We start from the raw sequence: 26911 nt of genomic DNA, 5'->3' as shown, positions 1-26911 counted from the left end.
TCTGGACCATTAACACCTCGGACACTAGAATGAAATCTCACCACTTGATGACTGAGGCAGTGAGACAGCAGGAGTGCTGTAGACCATAGTTAAAGAACCACCAGATCCCAGGAGAAGGGAAAGGAAGAAGAAAACACGAAAACAATGATATATCCAGCCTAATTCTCTTCTAACAAGTTGGACCAAGTCCATAGTTACCCCAATGTCAAACCAGTGTAAGAACAAACACACCAGGCGCACTTTTCAATAACACTGACTTCAGTACCCCAATTCATTGCAGTGTCTTATTTCTACTGAGCTGAGACAAGCAGCAAAGTCTGTGATTTAGTCATGGCCTTCCCTTCTTTGGGCAAAGTTTAACCTTTCAGACCCTGAAGAAGTTCATCCACAGTATACAGCATACTTGTCTTGGGCTCCTCCAAAACTTGTTCCTCCCTCTCATTCCCCCTTTCAGAATGTGTCCTTCCCGCTTTCCCCCCAGTGGAGTGGGCAGAGAGCATCTGTGGTACTGGGCTAGCCTGCTCTTCAGCAGACAGCTGGTGGAACATGCTTCTCTCGGAATACATACCCAGTTGCTCTTTGTCAGGACATGCTACATCACAAGATGCAACCTTAAGAAACCCATTAACTACACTTTAGGCACCTAAGTACCAAAGATAGAGCTGAGGAGTGCAATTTCCAGTGGGTAGATCCCACACATCAAAATTGCTTCCTCTTGAACAAGGGCAAAGAGTACATCCAGCATTTGCTCAATGCAAATCACTATAGCACATCACTAACACTGTTCTATGATGGTCTCTGGAGCACTACCTAGCCTCTTTTATTGTCTAGCCAAGACTATGATAAAGGTTTAAAACAAGACGAGTGAATGTGAGTTGGGACACCATTTTTATCCCTCTTTCTTACTCACTCTTTTTCTTTATTACCTGTATGTACTACTATTTAAAATTTGGACCCAAACACGAGTGTTCTGACTGTCCAAGATCACCAGCCTCCAGTGCATTCTTAATGTATTTCTTTCTTTGCAGGTTTACGAGGGTTACCCTTTGTAATTAGTCCTAGCTGTCAGAGCACACACGATCAAAACAAAACTTTAAGGAAATCATTTTAGCCTTGCTTTGCAAGCCATGATACTAATATAGGATAGTCTACCACCCTAAGGCATAACAAGATCCAATGGCTGACAGCTGAAGTCAGGAGAATTCTCCATCACTTTAACTCCAGATTGGATGACTTTCTAAATGCTATGTGCCAGCTCAACCATAAGTGCTTGAGTCTGATGCAAGGATCAGCGGCTGACATTTTATGGCCTGTGTTATGCAGGAGGTCAGACTAACAGTAACAATTTCAAAAACCACCGTAGTGACTTAAGCACTTAGACACCTAAGTCACTTTTGAACATTTTACCCGACATAATCATAATGATCCCTTTTGGCCTTAAAAAATTAAAGTGTATACTAGCCTCAAAACACTCCAACCTGCTTACAAACTTTTACTATCTACAGTATGATGCCAGCTTCAAAACTGACTTTACATATTTAAAATCCATGCAACCTCTTCCCATTCTTTATGCATATTATCCTGTAAGGGTGTGTTGGCTAATGAATACAGTTAAGAATTACCCATGACACTCAGCAGAAGAAGACACAAAATGGATCATGTTTCAAGAGGCATTGAAGGGAAGATCTACCCTGCTGGCTGGAAGACAAGGAAGTGAATAGGTGACAGACAGCTACCGGGCTCTGGACAAGTCTGAGGCAAATGAGCTGTGCACAAGTGTATCCCAAGGCAGGTCTGACTGCCATGAAGAATAGCTTGTAAAGCCATGGGAGCATAGGATGAGCCCTTATTGCAGGAGTGCAGACTTTGCTTAAAGGGTCCACAAAGACTGCACCTAATCGGCAGTAAACCAAGCCATTTGCTGCAGCTCACCACAATGCAGCCCGTGAACACAGCCTGCAATGCTCTAGCTGGGTCTGAATGGAAGTTCAAAAGGGAGCATTGCAGGCTGGGATCTGTAGTGTTTACAGCCCCTCTGTATTAAAGATGCCCTGTGGATGACTGGCAATATGAAACCCCAGGGGGAGATTGCAAATGGGACAAAACCTTTGGCCCAAACTTTGACACCCAGTGTGTTATTGGATCCAGAGCTGGTTGCTGACAGGGCCTCTCACTGACATATGCCTGTCACCAGGGACATGTCTAATGAATGAGGCTAGTGACAGAGAGAACTTTAGTTTAGTATCTTGGTATCAGGTGGAGGTTGAGGTGGTGGGAAGATGCGCCCATCTTTTCTGCTTAAGATAGTGATTTCCTCCTTGAGTACTTCTGCCTCCTGGGCCTGGAGTTGGACCAGTGTAATCAGCCTCTCTCTCTCCTGGATCTCAGCTTTCCGGGGGCCTTTGAATTCTGCTCCCTGTAGGGAGAGGGAAACAGAGCTCCCTTTAAGCACCGGGAGAAGGCATGGCTTCACTTCAGCTGGGAAAGCAAAACCTTCCCCTCACCAACCCAGGCACAGGACAAGTTTACACCTTCTCCACTCGCATCTGACGCCCACTTGGTAAGTGACAGTTAATTCAGTGCTGGGCCTCAGAGCAGGCACCACAGATAGCACAGGGGAAAGAACACACGTCATTTCACTCAGATCACTCTGGACACTGGAGTGGTGCAGACTTGCTGTGAGGGAAGTTCCATCCAGTCTCCTTTGATCAGAAATATGGAGGTTGGATTGCAGTGGTAAAAGGAAGGCAAGGCCTTAACAAAGGGAAATCTGGGCATTGCCTGTTCCAGTATCAGGAGTTGCTGCTCAACTTTTACCACGAGCATCATTAACCCAGATCACTAAATGCTGATGGCAGTACACTCTATAAAGGCGTCCTAGTGGGAACAGACAAATGCCTCTTACTAAACTGTCACAATCAAGTGTTAGTCAGGGCAGCAGGCAAGTTTACCAGGTTATTCTGCAGTGCATCCAGCTTCATTCCGAGTCTCTGCTTTTCAATACAGAAGCTGTTCAGCTGCTGCAGCTTGCTGGTGTTTTCTTTCATCAGCAACATCAGCCGTTGCCGCAGCTCAAAAATCTTCTCCTGGGATGGAGGAAAGTTGAAGGAAACTTTTTATTTTCTTTTTTTTTAAGTGGCAAATACCATAATATTGCAGGGAGTAGATGTTTCTTAATGAACCTGCTCCAGCTCCCACTGAAGTCAATGGCAAAACTCCCTGGGCCAGATCCAGATCTGAGTTACACCAATGTAAACTCAGAGAAACTCCACTGAAGTGTAGTGAATTACCCCAGCAGATCTGGGCCCAAAATCTTGCCCAAAGACAGTTTTGCAATTGATTTCTTGAGAAGGCGGTGAAAAGAAGGTACAATGTATCAAAAATATGTATGTAGGCTGGATGTTTTATTGTGCACTTCTGGGAGAAACAATAATATTTTGGTCAAATGCCTTCAAATTAAAAGCAGGCAAGAGCGTGTATGTTTATATGGGAGGTTTTCCATGTCTCTTGACTGTTGCAATCACTCTTAAATTTGTTGCAGATGTTCCCTATGGTTTTCATATTTTTAAAATGACATAAATAACGCCTGGGTATTCTAACAATAACTGGAAGGCGGTTCTAGTTTACAAACTAATAGCTGGGTCTCAGGCTGAATAAATGCTTAGGTCTAGAGGGCAAGTACCAAGTAGGCTGAGGAGTTTATTAGCCCAGGATGGTTGTGGAGTTATCAGGAAGTATTTTTTTAATTATTTGTATTCCTGTGGCACTCAGCAACCCTAGGCATACACCAGAACACAAAGACTGTACCTACCCTAAAGCACTTATGAACTAAATTCAATATTACAGCTGAGATTTTCAAAGGAAATTTAGGGTGTTAGGTGCTGAACATCAATTGAAAACAATGGGAAGCAGGGCCGGCTTTAGGAAGTGCGGGGCCCGATTCGAACAGTTTCGACGGGGCCCCAGCAGGGATGACTAAAAAAAAAACCACGTAAAAAAACACGTGGGGCTTGTACTTACCGGGCGGCGCTCCTAGTCTTTGGGTCTTTCACTTGCTCCGGGTCTTCGGCGGCACTGAAGGACCTGCTGCCGAAGTGCTGCCGAAGACCCGGAGCAAGTGAAGGGCCCGCTGCCGAAGTGCCGCCGAAGACCCGGAGCGCCACAGGGTGAGTAAAAATTAAAAAGGAGCCTCTAGCCAGGGAAGGGATTCTCGGCTACTTCTTTCTCTTCTCCCCTCCCCTCCGGCGGCCTTGCCACTGGGCGCGGGGCCCTCTTAGGCGCGGGGCCCGATTCGGGGGAATTGGTGGAATTGGCCTAAAGCCGGCCCTGATGGGAAGAACACCCTAGAAATACCTTAGACAGGAACTGAACTCAGGAAAATAGTGACTGTATGTCATGATTCTCCAGTACAAAACAGCAAGTGTAACAGCAGTTTGGGGCTGAAGCAGAAAGGATTTGGGGATATGGGAGGGAAAAGGGTGTGGTTTAAGAATGATGGGTGAAAAGAAATTGAGAACTCCTGCTGAAGAGATTTTTATGCAGCTATTCAGTTTCTAGGCAAGTGAATTCCTTGTAATTGCAGCTGTATCACTGGCCTGGGGGCCTCTGTCCCTGCTCCTTACCTCCCAGTTTTTGAGTTCCTGGGCTTGTATGTGCTCTTTCTCCATCATTTTCATCTTTAGCTCTTCCAGGTTTATGTTAACAGAGAGTGTCTGCAGGGCTTCCAAGTCCACCATCCGGCCAAACTTCATCAGCATCAGCTGATTACAGTTCTCTTCCAGTCCTACCAGAAAGATGTGTATTTGGAAACATTTTTCATAGGTGAATAATAATGGCTAGCAGAGCTATGGGGATGCAGTTGCCTAGTGGCTAGAGCGAGAGTGGACTGGAACTCAGGAGACCTGGGTTCAGTTCCCAGCTTTGCTAGTAGATGATCTTGCGCAAGTCACATCAATGATACAGATACAGATTCCTTTCCTTTGTAAAGCGCTTTGAGATCTACTGATGAAAGCGCTGTATAAGAGCTAGATATTATTATTATGTCGCTTTTCATCTGAGGACCTCAAAGCATTTTAAATACATTAATTCATGTAAAGCCTCAAAAAAAAAAAACCCTAAATGATAAGTATTTTTTTTTTAAACTGAGGAGGAAACTGGCATAAAGAGGTTAAAGTGCTTTCCTGAGGGCCCCAGGATTCAGCGTGAGAGGCTGGAATAGTAGCCAGGAGTCCTGATGTTCTAACCAGCACTTCTTCGTATCATCCATTATCAATGTATATCATTGAAAAGCCACTGATGCCTATGAGAAACAGTTCTGCTGTGCTCCTGCTTATTTCTCCTGTGTGGTCATAATGACATCCGCACCATCTCCACAGTCACCCACTGGGATTTCGGTGTTGGTGCAGGGAGCAGAGGTGATAGAGACAGCTAGTGAAGTAATTCACACCCAGCAATGTGTATACATTAAGCACAGATGCATGCAAGAAGAGATGCCCATCTCTATAAGGTGGAAAGAGACCTAGAATGCCATATACACAGCAGAGAAAACCAAACTGTGCTTAGGAACTTACGCTCGATCCTTATCTCTATCTCCCTCCTGTCCCGGATGAGCTGCTTATGCTGCTGCCGGGCCTGCTTGTAGAGCTCCCTCTGATCCAACTTCTCATGCTGCAGGACCATGATCCTTTGCTGCAGATACTCCAAGGATTGGTTGGTAAATACCAACGTTTGGGACAGGTCAGTGGGTAACTCCCCATTTACCACGTACTCCACCTGCCAGAAATAGTCACAGACAAGGCTGATGACTGCATGTTACTGGCGTTGGGAACTCAAGTCAGTGGTCTGGTTGGCGGACAAGTGATTATGGCACAGCCATTGTGTGAGGACAGCATGCTGTTTTAAACACGACTGGCAGAGTACAGCCTAGGGACAGCCCATTCCCAACAAGGCAGACCCCAGCATGATCAGAGCCTGCTTATAGCCCTCTATGGACTCCAACGCAGATGCTGGCTCAGGCTTCCACCTTTGGCAACTGGAATGGAGCGGGGAGGCAATTCTTTACCCAACTACCTGCGCATTCCAGCAGTCTGGGGTCTGCAGCGCTATAAGGCCAGTTCTGACACGTTTCTGTCCTGAATTTCTGACCAAAGATCAATTTCAATGAAGGAAGAGAAAGCAGGCAAGGGGAGCAGGGCCTGCCCCAGAGGCAGCTGGGCAAGAGTGGGCAGGGCCTGTCCTAGTTTTTCAGTGGCCTCTGCATAAACCTCCAAGCATGACACAAAATAAAGTAACAGCAAAAAAGCACCCAACCCAGAGGAAAAAGTAACAGCGTGTCAAGTTTGTCTCCCTACTTTCAAATCACCTCCACTGGGACATCTGTGGATTAATACACTGTGCCCAATCTGCCAGTCTTTATTTGGGCAAAACTCCCATTGTCTTCAATGAGAATTTTGCTCACATGAAGACTCCAAGATCAAGTCCTTAATAGACTTCTGACCACAAACCTACACCATATTTGAGGTACATGGTCACTCAGCAGTAATGAGCACTTCTGCCTGGCCTTACTACTCAGTGTATTCCTTTACTGGTCCAGCAGTAGAGGGGCAAACAATTCTACTTTAACAAAAACTAGATATTCCAAGTCAGTCCAGAGTCCCATAACACTGAGAAGAAAAACTGCAAGCAATGAACTGTGGGCCCATGAGAATACTACTGCTACTGTCACAACCTGGCCTATTTTCCATCTGCTTGGAATCGTCTTGCGGCTGCTAAACCAGATGCAGCACACACACTCTTGCATCACCTGATGTAGCTTCAGAGGCACTACTACATGGAGCTCATTCAGTCTCTGCTGCTTCTCCCGTTGAAAGGCCTCCAGCTCCCCCTCAGCTGTGTCCAAGCTGGCTTCCACCACTTTCACCTGCAGAGATGCAAGCCACATACTGATGTGAGGACTTCATAATTTGGCCCTAAAGCAGCCACCATAGCAATGGTGACTGAGGGCTGCTCTGGGACTGGCTTAGAAGTAGGGTCCCAATCCATCAGATTTGTACTGTTGGGTTCTATGTTAAAGTGAAGGCAACTTTTGTCTAGTTTAAAGGGAATGTGATATGGAAGGGCCACGCTATTTTGTTCTGTCTTGTTATCTGTAGTGAACTTCCCTGCCCAATAGTAGGATCATCTCCTTTCTAAAGTGAGGTTCTATGCTGACTGTATTGGTGCAAAAGTGGCCTTTTTACTCAGTAAGCCCCCCCTCACTGTGCATATCAGAATGACATAAAAACAGCCATACTGGGTCAGACCAAAGGTCCATCTAGCCCAATATCCTGTCTTCCAACAGTGGCCAGTGCCAGATGCCCCAGAGGGAATGAACAGAACAGGTAATCAGCAAGTGATTGATTCCTTGTCACCCATTCCCAGCTTCTGGCAAACAGAGGCTAGGGACACCATGCCTGCCCATCCTGGCTATTAGACATTGATGGACCTATCAGCCATGAATTTATCTAGTTCTTTTTTGAACCCTGTTATAGTCTTGGCCTTCACAACATCCTTTGGCAAGGAGTTCCACAGGTTGACTGTGCGTTGTGTGAAAAAATACTTCCTTTTGTTGTTTTAAACATGCTGCCTATTAATTTCATTTGGTGACCCCTAGGTCTTGTGTTATGAGAAGGGGTAAATAACACTTCCTTTTATAGACCTCAATCATATCCCCCCTTAGTTGTCTCTTTTCCAAGCTGAAAAGTCCCAGTTTTATTATTCTCTCCTCATATGGCAGCCGTTCCATACACCTAATCATTTTTGTTGCCCTTTTCTGAACCTTTTCCAATTCCAATATATCTTTTTTGAGATGGGGCGACCAAATCTGCATGCAGTATTCAAAATGTGGGTATACCATGGATTTATATAGAGGCAATATGATATTTTCTGTCTTATTATCTATCCCCTTCTTAATGAGTCCCAACATTCTGTTCGCTTTTTTGACTGCCGCTGCACATTGAGTGGATGTTTTTAGAGAGCTATCCACAATGACTCCAAGATCTTTCTTGAATGGTAACAGCTAATTTAGACCCCATCATTTTATATGTCTAGTTGGGATTATGTTTTCCAATGTGCATTACTTTGCATTTATCAACAATGATTTTCATCTGCCATTTTGTTGCCCAGTCACCCAGTTTTGAGAGATCTTTTTGTAGCTCTTCACAGTCTGTCTGGGACTTAACTATCTTGAGTAGTTTTGTATCATCTGCAAATGTTGCCACCTCACTGGTTACCCCTTTTTCCAGATCATTTATGAATATGTTGAATAGGACTGGGCCCAGTACAGACCCTTGGGAGACACCACTATATACCTCTCTCCATTCTGAAAACTGACCATTTATTCCTACTCCTTTTCTCCTATCTTTTAACCAGTTACCAGTCCATCAGAGGACCTTCCCTCCTATTCCATGACTCCTTACTTTGCTTAAGAGCCTTTGGTGAGGGACCTTGTCAAAGGCTTTCTGAAAATCTAAATATACTATATCCACAGGATCCCCCTTGTCCACATGCTTATTGAGCCCCTCAAAGAATTCTAGTAGATTGGTGAGGCATGATTTCCCTTTACAAAAACCATGTTGACTCTTCCCCAACAAATTATGTTCACCTATATGTCTGACAATTTTGTTCTTTAGTATAGTGTCAACCAGTTTGCCCAGTACTGAAGTCAGGCTTACCTGCCCATAATTGCCAGAGCCCTTTTTAAAAATTGGCGTCACATTAGCTATCCTCCAGTCATTTTGTACAGAAGCTGATTTAAATGATAAGTTACAGACCTACAGTTAGTAGTTCTGTAATTTCACATCTGAGTTCCTTAGGACTCTTGGGTGAATACCATCAACCCACTTTAGTGACTAAAATAATAAGCTTTTACTTCAATTAGCCTTGCAGAGTCCACAAGCTATGGGAAGGGGGGGCTGGATTCTATTCTGGCTCATGCATCATCAACAGCATTGTTCTAGTAAATTCTGCTTGGAGGATGTTGATGCAATGTGAGAAGAAAAGAACCCAGCTTGACTCTCAGATCCCAGGGTGAATGTGTGGTGTTGAGATTAGAAAAATCTTTATCAAACAAACATACAAACTTGTAAACTGAGCACATTAGATTGGGTATCCTTGAGACACAGTAAAAATGGACCTTTACACAATGCTGTTTTTTTTTTTTTTTTGCAGAGTAGTTTTTCAAAACAGAATCTCACTTTAAATAAAAAAAAAACGTGTTTTTGAATTAGTAAAAAATTAAACTTCCAGATGAAAAAAAAAAAAAAAGCCCAAGAGCTCAGAATAACTTAATGTTAAAAGATGCAATCAAAAAGACTGCAAATTACACTTAAATAAATTTAAGGGTGTGGATTATTTTTGTAATAATATTTCAACAAAGCTCAGGTTTATTTGTTAGTTACGAGTGTGATGAGTGTTCTAGAAATACCTAAAATAGGAAGGTTTTTTTTAACTTTATTTGCTATTATTTCAGACTCTCTCTCTCTCTCTCACACACACACACACACACACACACACACACACTCTCTCTCTCTCTCTCTCTCTCTCTCTCTCTCATTCCAGCAAAATCCTGTTTGTGACATGGCTATAACATGATGTGAATGATGCAGCAAAATGATCCAGATTCTCAGCTGCTATAAATCACTGTAGCTCTACTGACTTCAATGGAGCTATGCTGATTTTCACACTTTGAGAATCTGGCCTGGTATCTTTACACTAAGGGAAGAGGCATAAAATTATATAGTTTCAGATGTATCATGCAATCAAGCTATAAAAGAGAGACAGCAAATAACTGCTGCAAGAACATTTCTCAACAGTGATGCTTTGCAGCCTCAAGTGCATTACATGTCACTTCACCCACCACTAAAGCAATGGAATACCACAGCCGTGTAGCACAGCAACACTGCATACCACTTTAGGACAGGATGTGAAGATCAGTGTATCAAATTGCTACTAAAAGGGGAATTTATGTGGGCAGAATGTAATCACCCTCACTGCAATTTTGCCAGGTCTTTGCCCACAAATCCTGCCAAAAGTGCCAATGGATCTTCGATGACTTTGAGAGGTTAGGCCCTAGGTTTTAAGTCTCAATGAAAAAATGACAACTCGAGTACCACGCCATTCCCATCCACACAGAGCAAATGAGGCTTGCTGGGAAGTTGAGAGCCTATTGTACCTTTTTAGCCAAGGCATCATATTCCTTTTTGAGATTATCAATAACTTTCTTCTCCTCCACTAAGGCTTCCTCAATGTCTAGCCGCTTCTCCCGGAGCTGAAGAGTGTTTTCGAAGAGTGCCTCATCACAATCTGAGAAGGAAGATAGGTTGGAATTAAACTAGAAGGGTGGCAGCTTTAGTTTAGTTTGGACTTAACTATATTTATAGATTGGACTGGTAGCCCCACCTAAGATTCCCTGACATTTCCCATTATAAGACCCTGTTTTCAGTTGCTTATAACATTGCCAAACTTTAACTCTCTTGGGCTGAAATTTTCCATCCCAGGAGCCTGCCTCAGTCTGATTCATTTTGGAAAATTTCAGATGCAATGCTTCAGTCATTTCCAAGAACAAGACTAGGGAAAAAAACTTGTTTTGCCATGTTAAATTCTGGAAGTCTTTTTTTGAGATTTAGCACCCCCTTGTGTTGAACAAGAACCTGGAATTTGGTATGGGGTGACCTATGTGTCAGGGATCTAAATTCCCCAAAGATTCCATTTGTACTGAGCATGCACCAGCCCTGGGCTAAAAGCAGGGCCTTCCCTGCAATTGCATCTCTGGGCTGCTGTGAGCCATTCCAGGTCTAAGCACCAGAACTAAGAGCAAGAAGCCTGTCTCTCTTGTGTTTTCAATGATCTCCTGCACCAGGTTGAGGCAGCATGAGCGAGGAAGCTGTCTGATTTGAACAGAGGGGACGAGAGCTGGATCTGCAGGGAGCGATGGAGAGTACATTGGGACAAGCAACCTGAGAGGGGGAAATGGACTGGCTGGGCTAAGAGATGGATCTTGAAGCCAGGAGGGAAATGGAGTGGGAACTAAGATTAGATGAGGAGTGGGGGGATATTGGTACTGGATGGGCAAGAATACTAGAACAGAAAACCAGTGGGGTGGAGAAAGGAGGGTGGGAGGGAAAAGAGATCTGACAAGGAGCCAGGGTGCATAGGAAGAACTGGGACTGGCTGGGCAAAGAGATGTGGACAAGGAATTGATGGGAAGAGGGGGATCACCCAATATTGGACAAGGAACACAGGAAGGGAGATTGGGACTTGGAGTCAGTTGGAATGGGGAATATGGATGGATCAGGGAGACAGACAAATCAGAAGGGGAGCCAAGAGGTGGGGAACTGGAACTGGCTGGGCAAGAAAACTGGGGACAAGGAGATGAGGGTTGGGTGGAGGGTACAGGGAATGGCTGGGAAAGAAGACTGGGACTGAGACGGGGGACTGTGGGATAGGGAGTCCATACTGTCAGCTCAGTTTGTCAATTAAAACACTAAGCATGTGTGAAAGACAGCAGACATCACTCACGAGTCAGGTAAATGAACAAGACAAACCTCATTAAGAACACAAACAAGTAAAGATAAAAACACAAATTCAATTCTCTGCCTTCTCCTTGCATCAATAATTTGTACTTTGCAGAAGCTTTTAACTGTCTATCAGGATTCTCCTCCCACCACAGCATAGAAGGAAAGAATATGGATAACAATACCATTAGCGAACTGAAAAAAATCAGTTATAAAAATATGGCAAGGCAATTTGCTAATCAGTTCTAATGAAATCAGAAATAAACCAGCCTGAAAAGCAGCCTTGTAAATGGTCATAAAAATACACCAGGCCAAGCTCAAACATTTACTAAACTAATGGTTTTACTCACTCAACAAAATAAGTTACTTGCCCTTGCTGACTGGGCGGGTAGGATTTTACAAAGGTGCTGAACAGACAAGTTTAAAAATAAATAAAACCTTTAACCTTTACTGGTAAATCAAAGAAATATGCCTGCCAATGAGCAATTATGGCCTATGTCCACTAGATGGCAACAAAGAACTTAATTTACACTCCAAATTAGAAGGAGGAGTCTGGTGGCACCTTAAAGACTAACAGATTTATTTGGGCATAAGCTTTTGTGGGTAAAAAACCCATATGCATCTGAAGAAGTGGGGTTTTTTACCCACGAAAGCTTATGCCCAAATAAATCTGTTAGTCTTTAAGGTGCCACCGGACTCCTTGTTGTTTTTGTGGATACAGACTAACCCGGCTACCCCCTGATACTCCAAATTAGGGACCATTCAGGATTTCCATGGGATGAAGGAAAACAATCTTAGCAAAAATGTTTATTCTTTGTGTTTCCATGGTAAGAGCATATATTACAGGCTCCAATTCCACTCCTCAGAGAGAAAACGGTCAGGAAATGGGAAACAGTCCTTCACTCTTAATTAATTCATTGAACTTTGTGTTGTACATTTACCTGACTTGTGAGTGATGATCATCACCACACTTCTGTGCAATAAGTATTATGCCACTTCCATTTTACAGAGGGGAAAAGACTCTCACTGAGTGTCTACTGCCTAGGGTCTCTCACTGAGTCGGTGGCAGAGATGGGAAGAGAACCCAGACCTCCTGGTAATTTGTCCCCCATCCATAAGTATTTCAGGGTTGGCTATAGGTATGTAATGTTTTGAAAAAAAAACCTATTGGGTTTTTTGTTCCTTTTTTCACAAATAAAAAGTTGGAAGCAAATACCAATGCAGCCCCACTGGCTCTCATCAGAACTCATTTAAAGTTAGTTCCCTTTTTGATTTTTAAGAATTAGATTTTTCCTTCACTTACCTTCTCCCCAGAGATGGTAATTGAAGTCCCCTAGGCTATATGTCATTGCACTTCAGCTATTACAGGTTGATGAAGCAAGGGAATATTGAAACGTTTATCTATGTTTATCTATTGCAAATGGTTGCTACTCCTCTTTACAAATAACCAAATGCTATTTAACACACAGGCCAGATTCTGTCATCCTTACTCAAATTGAGTAGTACTCTTCTCCACAGTGGTCCCATCTGCATCACTGAGATTACTTAAGGAGCAAGGTGGGAAAGAGTCTGGGCCATAATAATATTATTAAACCTAAGAAAAAAATCCTGATTTTGAATTTAAATTCACAGTGTTACCCATAAAGCTAAACAAGTAGAGCGCACCAGAAAGTAATGGCTCACTTACTCTTTGGGCAAACAGAGTCATCAAAGACTTCATCATCAGATCCTGAATCTTCTTCATCGCTCTCCAAGCTAGACTCATCGTCACTCTCTTCATCGCTTTCCTCCTCTTCATCTGGGAAAGGAAAGCAGTATTGTTAGCATTCAGAAAACCCTGGTTCTAATCTGTGACAGGCTGGCTGGCTGTACAGCACACCAGTGGAGCCCTAATGAGCAATACCATACTCCTGGCTTTCAAAAGCCAATTAAATCATTTAAAGAGCACCACCAATGGAAACAGTGCTTTACAAACTACTGAGACCACAGTCCTGCAACTGACAGCATGTAGCCAAACTGCTGCACCTGCACAAAGCCCTGTTGAAGTCACAAAGGCTCAGCAGTCCACCCAGACACTGTCAGTCAGGATCAGGGCTTCGGATCTATTCCAGGCCCAGAAGAGTTTGCAGTCTAAGAATGACACAGCAAATTAACCCTTTAGAGTAACTGGAAAGAGCTAGTTTCCCAGAAAGGTGATGATTATATATTTTGAACAAGACAAAATGGTGACTGGCACCTGCTCAAGGATTCTAGTTTCCCTGTTTAGATACATTGATCCCACTAGCATAAGCCCAGACTGGTACAGTATCTCTCACTTATATACAGTATCTTACCTGTACAAAAAGTTATCCTATTAAAGAAATGTATAGTGAGTTGAAAGGACTCAGCAGAAGTTAATTCATGCTGGCATTTACACACAGCAGGTATCCGGCAAGGGAAAAGGTGACAGTATCTTGTATTATAGGATTACAGTAGAGACCCTAGAATTATAGATGAAGATGGATGTTCATTCTTATAAACTATTTAAGGCTGCTTAAAAACTTTTGTAAAATGACTCTTTGGACTGAATTTTCTTATACTTGTACACAACCCACGGGTGAATTTTGGGGGAAACTGGTAAAATGTCATTTTGCTGGCTATTTTTAAGCTATCAGAAGACAGAAAGAAAAATATATTCTGTTGTTAGAAATGTCAGGTTGGTTTCTTTGAACTTGGATCAGCAACTCAAATAGTTTTATTTTTAAAGTTCATACCTGGCATGGAAAGGTCACTTACAGCAATAGGTGTTCTCCTGGTATGTTATTTTTGCAGATCCCTACTTATGAGATGGGAGAACTGTGCCCATTGAGTCTGAGTGAACACATCCCCCAACAATTCAAATGTTCTGAAAGAGGTTAGTAAAGGGACATGTGGGCCCAACCACCTTCAGTCCCTTCCACTAATTCAATGAATCCACAGGACAAAGAAGTGGAGAAAGAGATTAACAGATATTGGTACATGCACAGTTAGATAAAGGTACCTTCTTTCTTTCTTTTTTGCATTCCTTAATGTATATATCCTTTTTTAATGTACTGTAGTTATTCTGCATTGAAACCTAGGGGTTCGGTCATCTTGTGTGTTACCATCCAGCTGAGGAAATTAACTAACTAAAAAGGTGAGCTATGTGTTGTTATTGCCTATATTTGCTGCCAGTTCATACTGTACATGATCACCTCCTAGAAACCAAATGCCAGATCAAAGATAAAGAAGAAATATTTCACATCAATAGTACTGTCTAGTATTAAACAGTGCAGAACCTATCTGCTGAGGAAAATCCAATAGATTGGGTTCTTCGAATTGATCTATTAATTGACTAATGGATGATTACAGATTGGGTCTATGATTACTAGGGTTGCCAACCCTCCAGGATGGTCCTGGAGTCTCCAAGAATTAAAGATTATGTCATGTGATGAAACCTCCAGGAATACGTCCAACCAGAATTGGCAACCCTAATGATTACTCATTAGTCAATTGATAGATTGAAAGGGAAATTTAGTGTACACAGATGCCAGACTGACAGCTGTCCACAGATCAGGTACAGCATAGGCGGCAGCTGTGTAAAACTTTGCTCCCTTTTTCCACTCAACACCTACATGCCTCATCGCTGATTTTAAGGTCTTTTGACACTACAAATACAATTGTGCAAGGGATGTGATTACAACACTATTATCCCTCATGATGGTTACAAAACAGTTTGGTCTTATAGTATAGATTGGACCTAGTCATATGTTTTGTTTATGACCTGAAACCAGGTTAAAGCCTCGTATCTGTCCAGGGTTTCAGCCAAGTTTTGGGACACAGTTCAGTGCCATCGCTACATGACAAGGCTGAATTGTGTAAACGAATACATAAAACTATAGAAACAACGTATCCAACCTCTGTCTCCTTCCACATCTTTCTTCTTAATACGCTTGATCTTCTTCTTCAGGACCTTAGTGAGGAAGCTGGCAAATTTGTTGTTCTCTCCAAGGGATGCTTGGAAAGTGGCATAAAGTGCCTTCTCGCGTTCCTGAAGCTTTGCAATCTCATATTTTTTATCCTCCATCTGTGAGAGGTAGTTGTCTAATTTCCACTAAAAAACAAAAACAACACCCCCCCCAAACAATGTAAAACAACTCAGTATATTAAACTGATAGAGAGCTGCTGAAGCATTAGCCTTTTAGGCTGTTGTCAGCACCTGTTAGATCTTTTTAGCATACACTTCTACCCCGATATAACGCTGTCCTCAGGAGCCAAAAAATCTTACCGCATTATAGGTGAAACTGCGTTATATTGAACTTGCTTTGATCTGCCGGAGTGCGCAGTCCCGCCCCCCTGGAGCGCTGCTTTACCGTGTTATATCCAAATTTGTGTTATATTGGGTCACGTTATATCGGGGTAGAGGTGTATATGTAAAGGCAGCAATTCCTAGTAGTGAGCAAGGGATTGGAGGTCGGGGTCTCTGCTTTCTAGTCCCAGTTCTCTGCCAGTCACTTGCTGTGTGATGCTGGACAAGTCACTTTCCTTCTCTGTGCTTCAGTTTCACCATCAGTAAAATGAGGATAATGATACTGACCCACTTTTGCAAAGTGCTTTGAGATCTTCAGATGAAATCCACTAAATACATGCTAATTATTATAATTTATGCATTTCAGTTGTTGAATTAAGAGCAATTTATCCATCTAGAGAGAAACAGACAGACAGACTTGTTGAAATTGGTAGGCTTGAAATTCGATTCACTTTTTTTTTCTTCTTCCCTAATATGGGCCCCAATCTAGGAAAGCACATAAGCATCTGTTTAACTGAAAGAACATGGTTCTACTGACTTCAGTTCTTCACTGTTAACCAAGTTCCAATTGCAGAGGCAAATTCTCTCTGAAGTTATACTTGTGTTACCCATTTGAAAATGGAAAGGGTGACATCTGTGTCACCCTGGGCAGAATTTGGCTTGAAGAATCTGCTACTGAAGATGCATGAGCCAGAAAGATCCCAGCTTGAATCTCAGATCCCAGGATGAGTTAGTAGGCCTCGGAGTTTGAAAATTCACCTTTATATTTGTAAAGAAAGCAAATCTGATCTGGCATCACTGAGAAGCCATAAAGGTGGAGCCCCATGATGCTATTTTTACAGTCACCTTCCAAAGGAGAACTGCATATTTTAAGGTAGGATATAGATTTTAATTTCATACTTCCAATGGTTTATAAAAATACAAGCATGAAGGGAAAGAAGAATCCATATTTAAGTTTAAAAGGACTGCCCTTATATTATCAATGAATGTTTCTTGTTTCTTAGAATTCAGCACTAAGGAATCGGCTGGTGCATAAGGGCAGCAGAAGGACATTCCCGCCTCTTTTTGGGATGTTTGTTTCCAGGCCACCAGTTGCAGTAGTAACAAATCAGATAGCGTATCCTACATACTTGCATCTCTTCCACCTCATTGCTGAGGTTGTTGACACGCTCCTGGAGAGTGTCCTCGTGTTTCTCAAAGTTCTTAAGGAGAAGCAGCTCCTCAAACCACGTGATGTGACGTAGGTCAGCACACTTCATCTGCGTGTCCAGCTTCAGCTTCTGGTGCCGCAGGAGGTGGAGCTCAGCATCAAAGGTGACCACCAGTTCATTGATCTGGAATGTCGGAACGGGGAAAAGTGGAGTGGGAAAAAAATCAAGAAATGAGTCTAAATATGCAAGGCAAGAGACAGGAGCAAAAAAGAAAATTTTCCTGCCTGTTAAACCAACAATTTGCCAGCAACATTTATTATGAGCTACTTTGGTATTCAAGATAACAACATTAATCCCTGGGAATATTTTTGATATCCATGGTGCAAATATAAGAATCACCAGAAATTCCACAGATGTTTCGATGCCTCCCATCATCCCCAATTAATCTCCAAAGAACTATCTCACATTTCTGTGCTGGCTGCACTTTCATGTAATCTCCTGCCTGCTGCAGCAGCAGACCCATGTTACTGACCTCCACCTCATCCACCCTCTTGCAGAATATCTACCAACTTCTTCCTTGGGAAGGTACAACAGTTTCAGCACGAGTATCTGCCAAAACTAGGTTAACCACGGGTTTTCTTTCAGAGGCAAGGTAATACCCACAATGGTGTTCTAGTGCACTCTGAAGTTTAATACATCAGCTCCAAAGTTTGTTCTAGTGGACTCTCCTGGACTTCCCAAAGGCAATGCAAAAGCCAAAAGCTGCCACAGCATCAGTGGGACAGTTGTAAAGAGAGCTCTGTGAATTGGTTTTGTTTTGGGCATGGTAGGGGCAGTCACCCTTGAAAAGTTCCCTTTTATTCTCTTACCCTCTTGATCAAGGTCTCCTGAAGGTAAATGTTTCTGATCTTCTCCCGTTTTAAAATTTCCAGTTCCATCTCTGTTGGCTCTGCCTTTTCAATCTCAAAAACCTTTGGTTGCATTGGGGTGACTGAGGATGTTATTCTCATTGATCTCACACTTGAGCCTCTTGAGGGGGAATCTATTTCTTTTAGAGAAGGTGCATGAAGGAACTTTCCCCCAAACACTGGAAATGATGCGTTATCTTCCACCTGCTCAGAGAGCCTTTGCTTGTGCTCCTGCTCTTGTTTGAACTTCAAAAGAATATTATTGTCATACTGGAATTTTTTTTCTGGAGTCTCCTCCGGGTGTAACTGAGGGATTGGGGGAATAGGGAGTTGTTCAGATGCATCCAAGGCTGATTGTATGGATTTCAGTTCTTGGACCAGGCAGACGATCTCTTCAATAATAGCCACCTTGAGGTCCCTAAGTGAGATGATCCATTTGTTCATTGTCAATTTCTTTTCATGGACCTGCAAAGAGGAGGAATTTTAGTGTGACTTGCCAAGGACACTTCTACAGCATAAAATCTTCTCTGACACAGGACATTGATCAGTGGTTTGTCTAACTTAAACAATCCCGAAGGGTTTAAACGCTTAACACGACAGATAAAGAGAGGTTACTTAGCAGTAACTGTTGTTCTTCAAGTGTGTCACCTCTGCATAGTCACACTTATGGGATTAGCACCTCCTGGCACTGAGCTGTGGAATCTTTCTAGTGAGCAGGATCTATTGAGGCCACTCACACTCTTTCCCTTGCAGAAGATTCCATGGGTATCAAAGGAGGAGTGGGGCCCCAACCACACTTCAGTTCCTTCCAGAGGTGGCAGAAGTTCACTTTGAATGGGGGCGAGGTGTGGGCAAAGTGTGGGGGCAGTGAAACAGAATGAAGAAATTGGGGTCTCTCTCTCACCAGGAATAACTGCTCCTGGGTCTGGTCCTGGTCCTATCACCCCATTTCTACATGCTTCCAGGCCTGATCCCAGGTGCCACAACAGCTGTTCCAGTCTCTCTTGGTCCTGGTCTCACCTCTGCCCCCAGCTGCAACAGAGCCCCACCCAGCCTGAGCAGCTGCAGTTTACGAAATGCTTATCTGTGTTTCTGCAGAGGCAGAAACATAGATCAGCTCCCACAATATTTCTATTGCAGGGGAACTAGCCCACACCACTGTCCTGGTTCTGCTGCTCTTGGTTTCTTCCCTAATTTCAGAGTTCTTGATCTGAGAAGAGGGTTAGGTGGACAGGGAACGTAAACATGCAGAGGCAACACTCTCAAAGAACAAAGTTACAGGTAAGCAACCTCCTTTCTTCTTTGAGTGACCTCTGTATATTCCCACTCATCAGAGATTAGTGAGATTAAAAAATTAAGTTTTCCCACAGGCATCCTCCCTACATGAGCACTCAGGTTCAGGTACATTTAGAACAATTTTAGGCATCTGTGCCTGAAACAAAGTTGCCTGCTACATCCAACAGGGGATGAAAATCCAAAATGTTCCTAACACTGCAGCATGTTTCTATTAAAGGGCAGGGAAAAATCAATTCCTCTGCTTAATATATTTGCTTGGTCAATGAAGGCCATCTGAGGATTATTATAACAGGTATGGACTGATGTAACCTTGGGCTAGGTGAAACACAAAAGCTTGGCAAAATGAGCACCAATGTGCAGTAAAAACTGACCACACATGGTCTGTCCTTAGCGGCCCTCCACCATGTCACTTTCAAAACATTTTGCAATGGAGCATTTTCCAAAAAGGGGGCAGCCCCACTGCCAGTGAATCCATTTACATACCGCCACCTCTAACGATCTAAGCTGCATCTTCTTCTTCTCTGCGTTCATACGCATGTGCTCCGGGATCTTGTAGTTTGTGGCTGTCTTCAGTTTGAAATCCCCCATGTTTTCCTGAGCCTCTTTGATGTCCTGAACATCCTTGGGGTTCTCATAGTTGTCACTGGGTTTGCTCTTGTATCTGCCAAGCACCGAAACCAAGCAGAAATTCAAAGACTGCCCAAATCTCCCACTTCTGTGCTTACCTTACCTGTTGATAACTTCTGCTTTGTGAAACAAGGCGTGGTAGAAGAGTTAGGAGTCAGCGGAAGACTAAGTACTACTTAGAAGGAAATATCAATTGTTTGGAAGAGTTTATCTGTGTGTAGCAGGAATGTTAGAAAGTGATCCATACTTGGGGACGAATGTCTCCTTTAGTTTTGAAGAGAAAAACAAACATCCATAGGAAAATGTGATTTTTAAAAACTAAACAAATACATGATGTAGCCATTAAGGACAGATTCATATAAGACCCTTGAATGAGGCTCTGGGCTCAGAGAAGACCCTTGTATAGCAGTGAGCAGCAGACAGTACGCTATAAAGCTGATTTTAGCTGACAAAACACCCAACAAAGAGGAGATGGCACCAACCATGTGTAGCACCTCCCCTGATTCAATACCTCAAGCCATGTTAAGACCCAAGGAAAGGGTAGGGGCAGGAGAGGGGATAGGAGTTACATGACTAATTCAACTAATGTGCATAGCACATGCTGCTGACTTTCTCAGAGAGATGGTTGGCAAAGTTCTGCTTGGCTGCAGCATAGAGTACAGGGCCTAATCGTACAGTTCTTACCCAGTCAAATTCTCATTGACTTCAAGAATTTGCAACTCACTGCACTATCTTTCTGCCTTCATTGCTGGCTCTATTCATGTCAGTAAGCTATACATTAAGTTTGAAGAGATTCCTGTTTTCCATGCATTTTGAGAGACTTTCTTGGCATTTTCCATTTTAAGAGTGGAGCCAGCAGGGAAAGGGAAGGGACAGTGTGACATGTACGTACACACATGCTAACATAATGTTTATGATGTTAGTGCAAGTGGCTCAACCACACTATCGCTGCTCAAGGGGTTAATCAAGGGCAGACCCTAGAAGTCTTGGTGGCCCCAAGCCAAGATGGAATTAGACACCTCCAACAAGTACTCCCTTCTTCCTTTTCCCTCACCTCCCCACCTGATTGTGTCATTTAGCCCTCTACATTGGCATTGCTTTAAAAGAGGAGCCGTGGCAGCCAGCACAAAAAATTCTAAGGTTCACCTGAGATTCCAGAGCATCTGCTGTCCATAACTGACATTTGGAGCTAATTAGTTTTTAAATTGCCCCCTTAGAATAATAGGGAATTATACAAAAACATAACAGTAGCATATGAGAGCTAAATACAATTATTTGACCACAGACAAAGGCAGGCCAATGGAAAGATGCAGTTTGTGATTCAGGACTTACAGTTCATCCCACTCCTTCCTTCTTTGCATAATCTTAGCTTTGGCCCTGTCAGCTTTCTCCATATTTTTTCTAATTTGTTCAAGTCGGTTTCCACCAAAACGTCCTATAGCACCTTGCAGCTGGGGCCTTTTCTTCAGCTTGTCAGCTTCCATCGCCTCTTCACTAACTCCAGCAGCCTGACCTAAAAAGAATGAAGTGGATGTGTAAGCATTAGGTATTCTGATGTGACCTAAAAGCAAGTCACAGTTACTGTAAGCCATACTGGGCCAGCTCCTCAGCTGGTATAAATCAGCATAGCTGCAGTCAATGGTCCTTTGCTCATGCCATATTATCAATCGGTGAAAAAAACTATAATGCTGTGCAACTTTGTCTCCCCTTTGGGTTGATGGGTTTTTGCCAACATTGACTAGAATGTGGAAAACATCTGGGTTCTAAATGGCACAGGGGAACTGTTGATTGAGAATGCAAAGTGGTGACTGAAACAGAACATGAAGATAACTCTGTGACCACCTTCTGTTGCCAAGTTTCTTTGCTTAAAGGTGATGTGATGTACTGCAGTCTCTTCCACTCAAGCTCAGGAAAATAAACAAGGTGAGATGAAGGCTGGAAAGCACATTATGGTAAACAGAATGGCAGCATTTAGGCCTCTGCATATGTCTTACTTGTCTCTTTCTGGCTTTCTCGCCTTTGCTCTGCTTCTTTTCCTAATTTGCTTGTTCTCCTTTTCCCTGTTTGACTTTGTTTTCTGGCTTTGTAGTACCTCTCGGAGATTGCCAGGAGCCTATACGTGGAGATTTGATGATTACTTCCTATAGCACGAACGACCACTGTGTCAAATTCCAGAGTGTCCCGAAACCTAAGGAAACAAAATAGAGATAGCATTCATTATTGTCTGATTTCTGCAGTAGCAGTCTGTGACGTATTTTCCTTCTAGCCCATATTGCTGCCCCAAAAGGCTTAAACAATGTATTATACTAATTAAATATATTATACAACCATAGTATTTGCAAACATAAAACAACAGATATCAGTGCTATGATAGAAGTACCTTCCATTGACCTCATGAAGTCTAGAAATGGAGCCCCTCAAGCGTGGGCATATCAACAATACCCCATCAACCAAAATGGTGTCTAAGGCATCTGACAGATCAAGGTGAACTAGTGTAGATAGTTGATCTTTGTCTACCACCAGAAAAATCACCTAGCAGAGCAAATCTCTATATCAAACTCAGGCCTAAAACTGGACTCGATGGGGTCAAGGAGATCTGAGGAGTCCAGGAATCAACAGAATTGCATCACTACAGCATTCTTCCCCACAAAGGGGAGGGGAGGGATAGCTCAGTGGTTTAAGCATTGGCCTGCTAAACCCAAGGTTGTGTTCAATCCTTGAGGGGGCCATTGAGGGATATGGGGAGGGGAACTGTCAGGGGACAGTATTTGGTCCTGCTATGAAGGCAGGGGACTGGACTCAATGGCCTTTCAAGGTCCCTTCCAGTTCTATGAGATAGGTATATCTCCATATATTATTATTATATTTATTATAAACAGAGATTTCCAATAGAGTTTTAATTGGTGAGATTCTCCACATCAGGAGATGGTTTGACCACTACTCAATAAACCATCTGTTCTTAAGGAATGCTGGTACATTGCCCTCCCAAAGTGAGACAAGGACCATCTCTTCCACAGCAAGCAACAGTTTGTCCCCAGCTGCACTTCACCACACATGAAGGACATGGGTTCACTGCACAGTTTATTCCTCAGAGTTCCACCAGCACTTCTAGAACCCCAGCAAATGTCACTGGCTGAAACTCAAGCAGAGCTGTTCCCCCAAAACCTGGCTCTGATGCCATGGAGGTGGATAGCACAGTCCTGATTCAGTAATAACCTGATTTGCATATCAGTGCTTGCCTAACTTGTGTATGTTTCAGACCAAATGAGAATACAGTCACAAACAGGACATATATACACTTTAGTTCTATGAAGAAAATGTTCCTTTCTTGTTCCTCAAGGCAGATTGAACTTAGTTAATGGAAGATCTCAAGGTAGAGGAGGGTAAAAGAAAGCAAGTCCTTACCGACTCTGCAATTTCTGCAGCCCAATGCGGTGCTTCTCCTGATCCCAAGCCAACTCCTTCTGCACTAGTTGGATTCTCTGTGCTGTCTGCCTATCCATTTCCTCACGGATTCTGTGGTCCATCTCGAATTCCTGCAGATAGATGGGAAACTGTGTCATAGCATGCTGAATGCTAGGTGAGGATAGTAGCAGTGGTTAGGTTTAAGACATATTTTTGTTCAGACATAGGAGTTAATGTGCATCGACCCAACTGCTCACTCCAGCAGCTGTTCACCGCAGTGGAGAGAGCCACGTTCTTCCAAAACTCTTCTCTAGTGTCACCCAGCACTAGGTGTGGGTTGGAGCTCCTGGCATATTAAAATATATACACACACACACACCTTCTTCCAATCCATCTAAAATTGAAAAAGTAATGAACTCCAATGCTTCTCCAGAGCAGGAATCAAATACAGTGTGCAAGGGCAAACCTAGGCAAATCAGTACTTCTGCCCCTTGCTAGCTTTACCACTTTCACTCACTTCAGGGTGCTTCTCGATCATACTTCCATTCCCTTCACTGTAGCCTTTAAAGAGTGACTGGAAATCAGCAGCATTGCTGCTTGGTCTATAGGTCTTAAAGGTACTTCTGAGGCACTAACTTCTGCAGCACACTCAGAAATGCCTGTGCCATGGGGAAGCAGTTTATTTAAGGAGCTGGAGTGGGAAGGGGGCGGGAAATGGGTTGGTCATATTTTGATTCTAACACACTGGACACAGCTCATTTTAAAGTGGCAGCCTAATCCAAGGATAAAGGACTTATACACCTGTCATAACTATAAAGGGAAGGGTAACAGCCCTCCTGTGTACAATACTATAAAATCCCTCCTGGCCAGAGACACCAAAATCCTTTTACCCGTAAAGGATTAAGAAGCTCAGGTAACCTGGCTGACACCTGACCCAAAGGACCAATAAGGGGACAAGATACTTTCAAATCTTGGTGGGGGGAGGAAGGCTTTTGTTTGTGCTCTTTGTTTTGGGGGTTGTTCGCTCTTGGAACTAAGAGGGACCAGACATCAATCCATGCTCTCCAAATCTTTCTGAACAAGTCTCTCATATGTCAAACTTGTAAGTAACAGCCAGGCAAGGCATGTTAGGTTTATCTTTGTTTTCTCAACTTGTAAATGTTCCTTTTGCTAGACAGTTTACCTCTGTTTACTGTAACTTTGAACCTAAGGCTAGAGGGGGTTCCTCTGGGCTCTTTGAATCTGATTACCCTGTAAAGTTATTTTCCATCCTGATTTTACAGAGATGATTTTTACCTTTCTTTCTTTAATTAAAAGCCTTCTTTTTAAGAACCTCATTGATTTTTCCTTCTTTTAAGATCCAAGGGGTTTGGATCGGTGTTCACCAGGGAATTGGTGGAGGAGTCTCTTAAGGCTACCCAGGGAGGGAAAGGTTTTGCGGGGGAAGATAGAGTTTCCCAAATAACTCATAAATCATTTGGGTGGTGGCAGCAAAAGCAAATCTAAGCTGGTAGTTAAGCTTAGAGGTTTTCATGCAGGTCCCCACCTTGTACCCGAAAGTTCAGAGTGGGGAAGAAACCTTGACAACACCAATCTGATGTACCTCTCTGTGTAGCTGCATGTGCTTTGGCAGCTCCATGTTCCTTTGAAGCAGGTGATGAAACTCATGCCTAAGGATGATCAGCTCTTGCCTCTTTTCGTTTTTTTTGTCTTCTGCTGCCTTCATTATCTGGTCATATTCCTTTTTTCGCTTCGCATTCTCAATGCTGGAAATGCAAGAAAAAGGAAGCAGCATTATCTGGATGGTGGAGGGGAAGAGAGAGAGGAGAAACAATATTGTAGCCTTCTAGCCAGGAACAAACACGGGTCAAAATTCTGCGCTCACTGACACTCGTGCAGCTCCCCTGGAATCAATGGGGCTGAAGAAAAGTAGAATGAAACATTAGACTGTAAGCTTTTGGGTGAAGGGATTATCATTTATTACACGTTTGTACAGTGCCTAGCACCAGGGATCTCTGGTTTAGTAGGCCTCTACGTACTATTAGAACATATATGTTAAATAACAATGTCAGAACATCATGCTACAAAAACAGGTGGATGAGATGGATGTTTGCATAAAGGCTGCACAGGCATTGAAGGCCCCATGTGTCTTGAGACAATGGCCCAACTTTGGAGTGAGCTACTGCCTTCTTTAAGAAGGCAAAAAAGCTGGGCCATATGAACTGAAGGCAGAGCTACAAGCAAGCGCAGCCGTTCTTGCTTTCATCAAGCACGCCTCACCTGTAGGCACTGGGATCCTCAATATCTTCTGCAGTTTTCTCCTTTTCAAGATCTCCCTGTGAACCAAAAATATATTCCTGTGCGTAAACAAGGAATGACACTCAACGGCTCATGAGGCTGTTCCACAAGTTAAGGAAGAACCCCACACTGCTCCTCACAAGTCAAGTGATGTTTGTAAAGCCGGATGAAACCTTCATGATGAATGACACCACAGAGTCACTAAATATCAGGTTCTAATGGTTCCCCCAGGCAAAAAAGAGGCGAATGGAATATTTACCAATGAATACAGGGGCCAAACTGATCCATGATGTAACTCAATTAACGTCAGTGGATTTGAGTTTGGCCCACTACGAATCCCATTTATGTTTAAAGGTAGTGACAGAATTTGAAAACTCTTCTATGTGACTAAAACTAGAATAGACACTCCCTTTGATAAGAAATAGCACTTTTAAGATGGACATAAAGCAATGCTGTCAACCTAGGCTACGGAAATGACGTTATAAAGATCATTAGAGCCCTGCAAATCCGAGGGTATCCGCTTTATATCCATGTACCAGTTCTGCGGACAGCAGCGCGGATGCGGATACAAATTTTGTATCCGCGCAGGGAAATGGCGGTAAAAGCCAGGTGGGCAGCAGTGAGGAACCACAGCATGGATCCTCCACCTGCCCTGGGCGGGGAGGCCTGGAGGGCAGGGACACTGGATGTCCAGGGCAGGTGGAGGGTCCGCCACAGTTCCCCACAGCTGCCCGCCCGGCTCTTACCATGTCCAGGCTGTGGGTCCAAGCTGGGTTGGGGGAGAGCCGTGTTGGCAGCTTTGGGGAGCCTGGGCAGAGGGACTGGGGGCAGGGACACTGAGCAGAGAGGCTGGGACATTTGGCGGGGGGCTGGAGGGCAGGGACACTGGGTGGGGGAGGGCAGGGACACGGGCCGGGGTTTGCTCGGACTCCCCCGCCCAGGGCAGGTGGAGGGTCTGCCACAGCTCAGCACAGCTGCCTGCCTGGCTCTTATTGTGGCCGGCCTGTGGCTCCAAGCCATCATCAGATTTTTATGAAAATATTTTAAAGTGCAATCTACTCAAAAAATGATTCTGTCAAGATAGCACTTTTTTATTGAACAGACCTCTCTTTCTTTTGGAGTCAGATCTGGTTACTTCAGTGACTCATTAAGCTTTTACTGAGTTTTACTCCTGTTACCCCTGCAAAACCAATACAGTTAAGAGAGCTAGCGGAAGTGTATTCCTTCTAGTGCATCATCAATAGAATTGTTTCCTAAATTCAAATCAGTTTAATCTGTGAAAACTCAATAAAGGTAATGGGGCAGCACGGGGGTTTTAGAGGCCCTAATTTGGCCTGCAGAATCTTTAATACTGGTGTTGATGTATAA

General features: G+C 43.4%; 1 protein-coding gene across 1 annotated transcript in view; it reads right to left on the bottom strand.

Annotated features, from left to right (window-relative positions):
- Window positions 1–1958: 1958 nt before the first annotated feature.
- Window positions 1959–26911, bottom strand: part of CFAP44 (cilia and flagella associated protein 44) — a 65448-nt gene continuing 40495 nt past the window's right edge. Inside the window, exons 20-35 of the mRNA XM_054043999.1 lie at window positions 25526–25581; window positions 24849–25011; window positions 23246–23376; window positions 21835–22028; window positions 21173–21353; window positions 19697–19874; window positions 17879–18382; window positions 16989–17192; window positions 15468–15663; window positions 13240–13350; window positions 10211–10341; window positions 6803–6919; window positions 5571–5772; window positions 4623–4783; window positions 2952–3086; window positions 1959–2416 (exon numbers count right to left, since the gene is read on the bottom strand). Coding sequence (XP_053899974.1) covers window positions 2234–2416; window positions 2952–3086; window positions 4623–4783; window positions 5571–5772; window positions 6803–6919; window positions 10211–10341; window positions 13240–13350; window positions 15468–15663; window positions 16989–17192; window positions 17879–18382; window positions 19697–19874; window positions 21173–21353; window positions 21835–22028; window positions 23246–23376; window positions 24849–25011; window positions 25526–25581 — 2847 coding nt within the window. The 3' untranslated portion in view covers window positions 1959–2233. The remainder of the gene's footprint in view (window positions 2417–2951; window positions 3087–4622; window positions 4784–5570; window positions 5773–6802; window positions 6920–10210; window positions 10342–13239; window positions 13351–15467; window positions 15664–16988; window positions 17193–17878; window positions 18383–19696; window positions 19875–21172; window positions 21354–21834; window positions 22029–23245; window positions 23377–24848; window positions 25012–25525; window positions 25582–26911) is intronic.

The sequence above is a fragment of the Malaclemys terrapin genome, chromosome 1, assembly GCF_027887155.1.
Source record: "Malaclemys terrapin pileata isolate rMalTer1 chromosome 1, rMalTer1.hap1, whole genome shotgun sequence".
Classification (NCBI taxonomy): Eukaryota; Metazoa; Chordata; order Testudines; family Emydidae; genus Malaclemys; species Malaclemys terrapin.
Note: the sequence above shows the minus strand (reverse complement) of the source record. Positions and strands in the feature narration are given on the sequence as shown.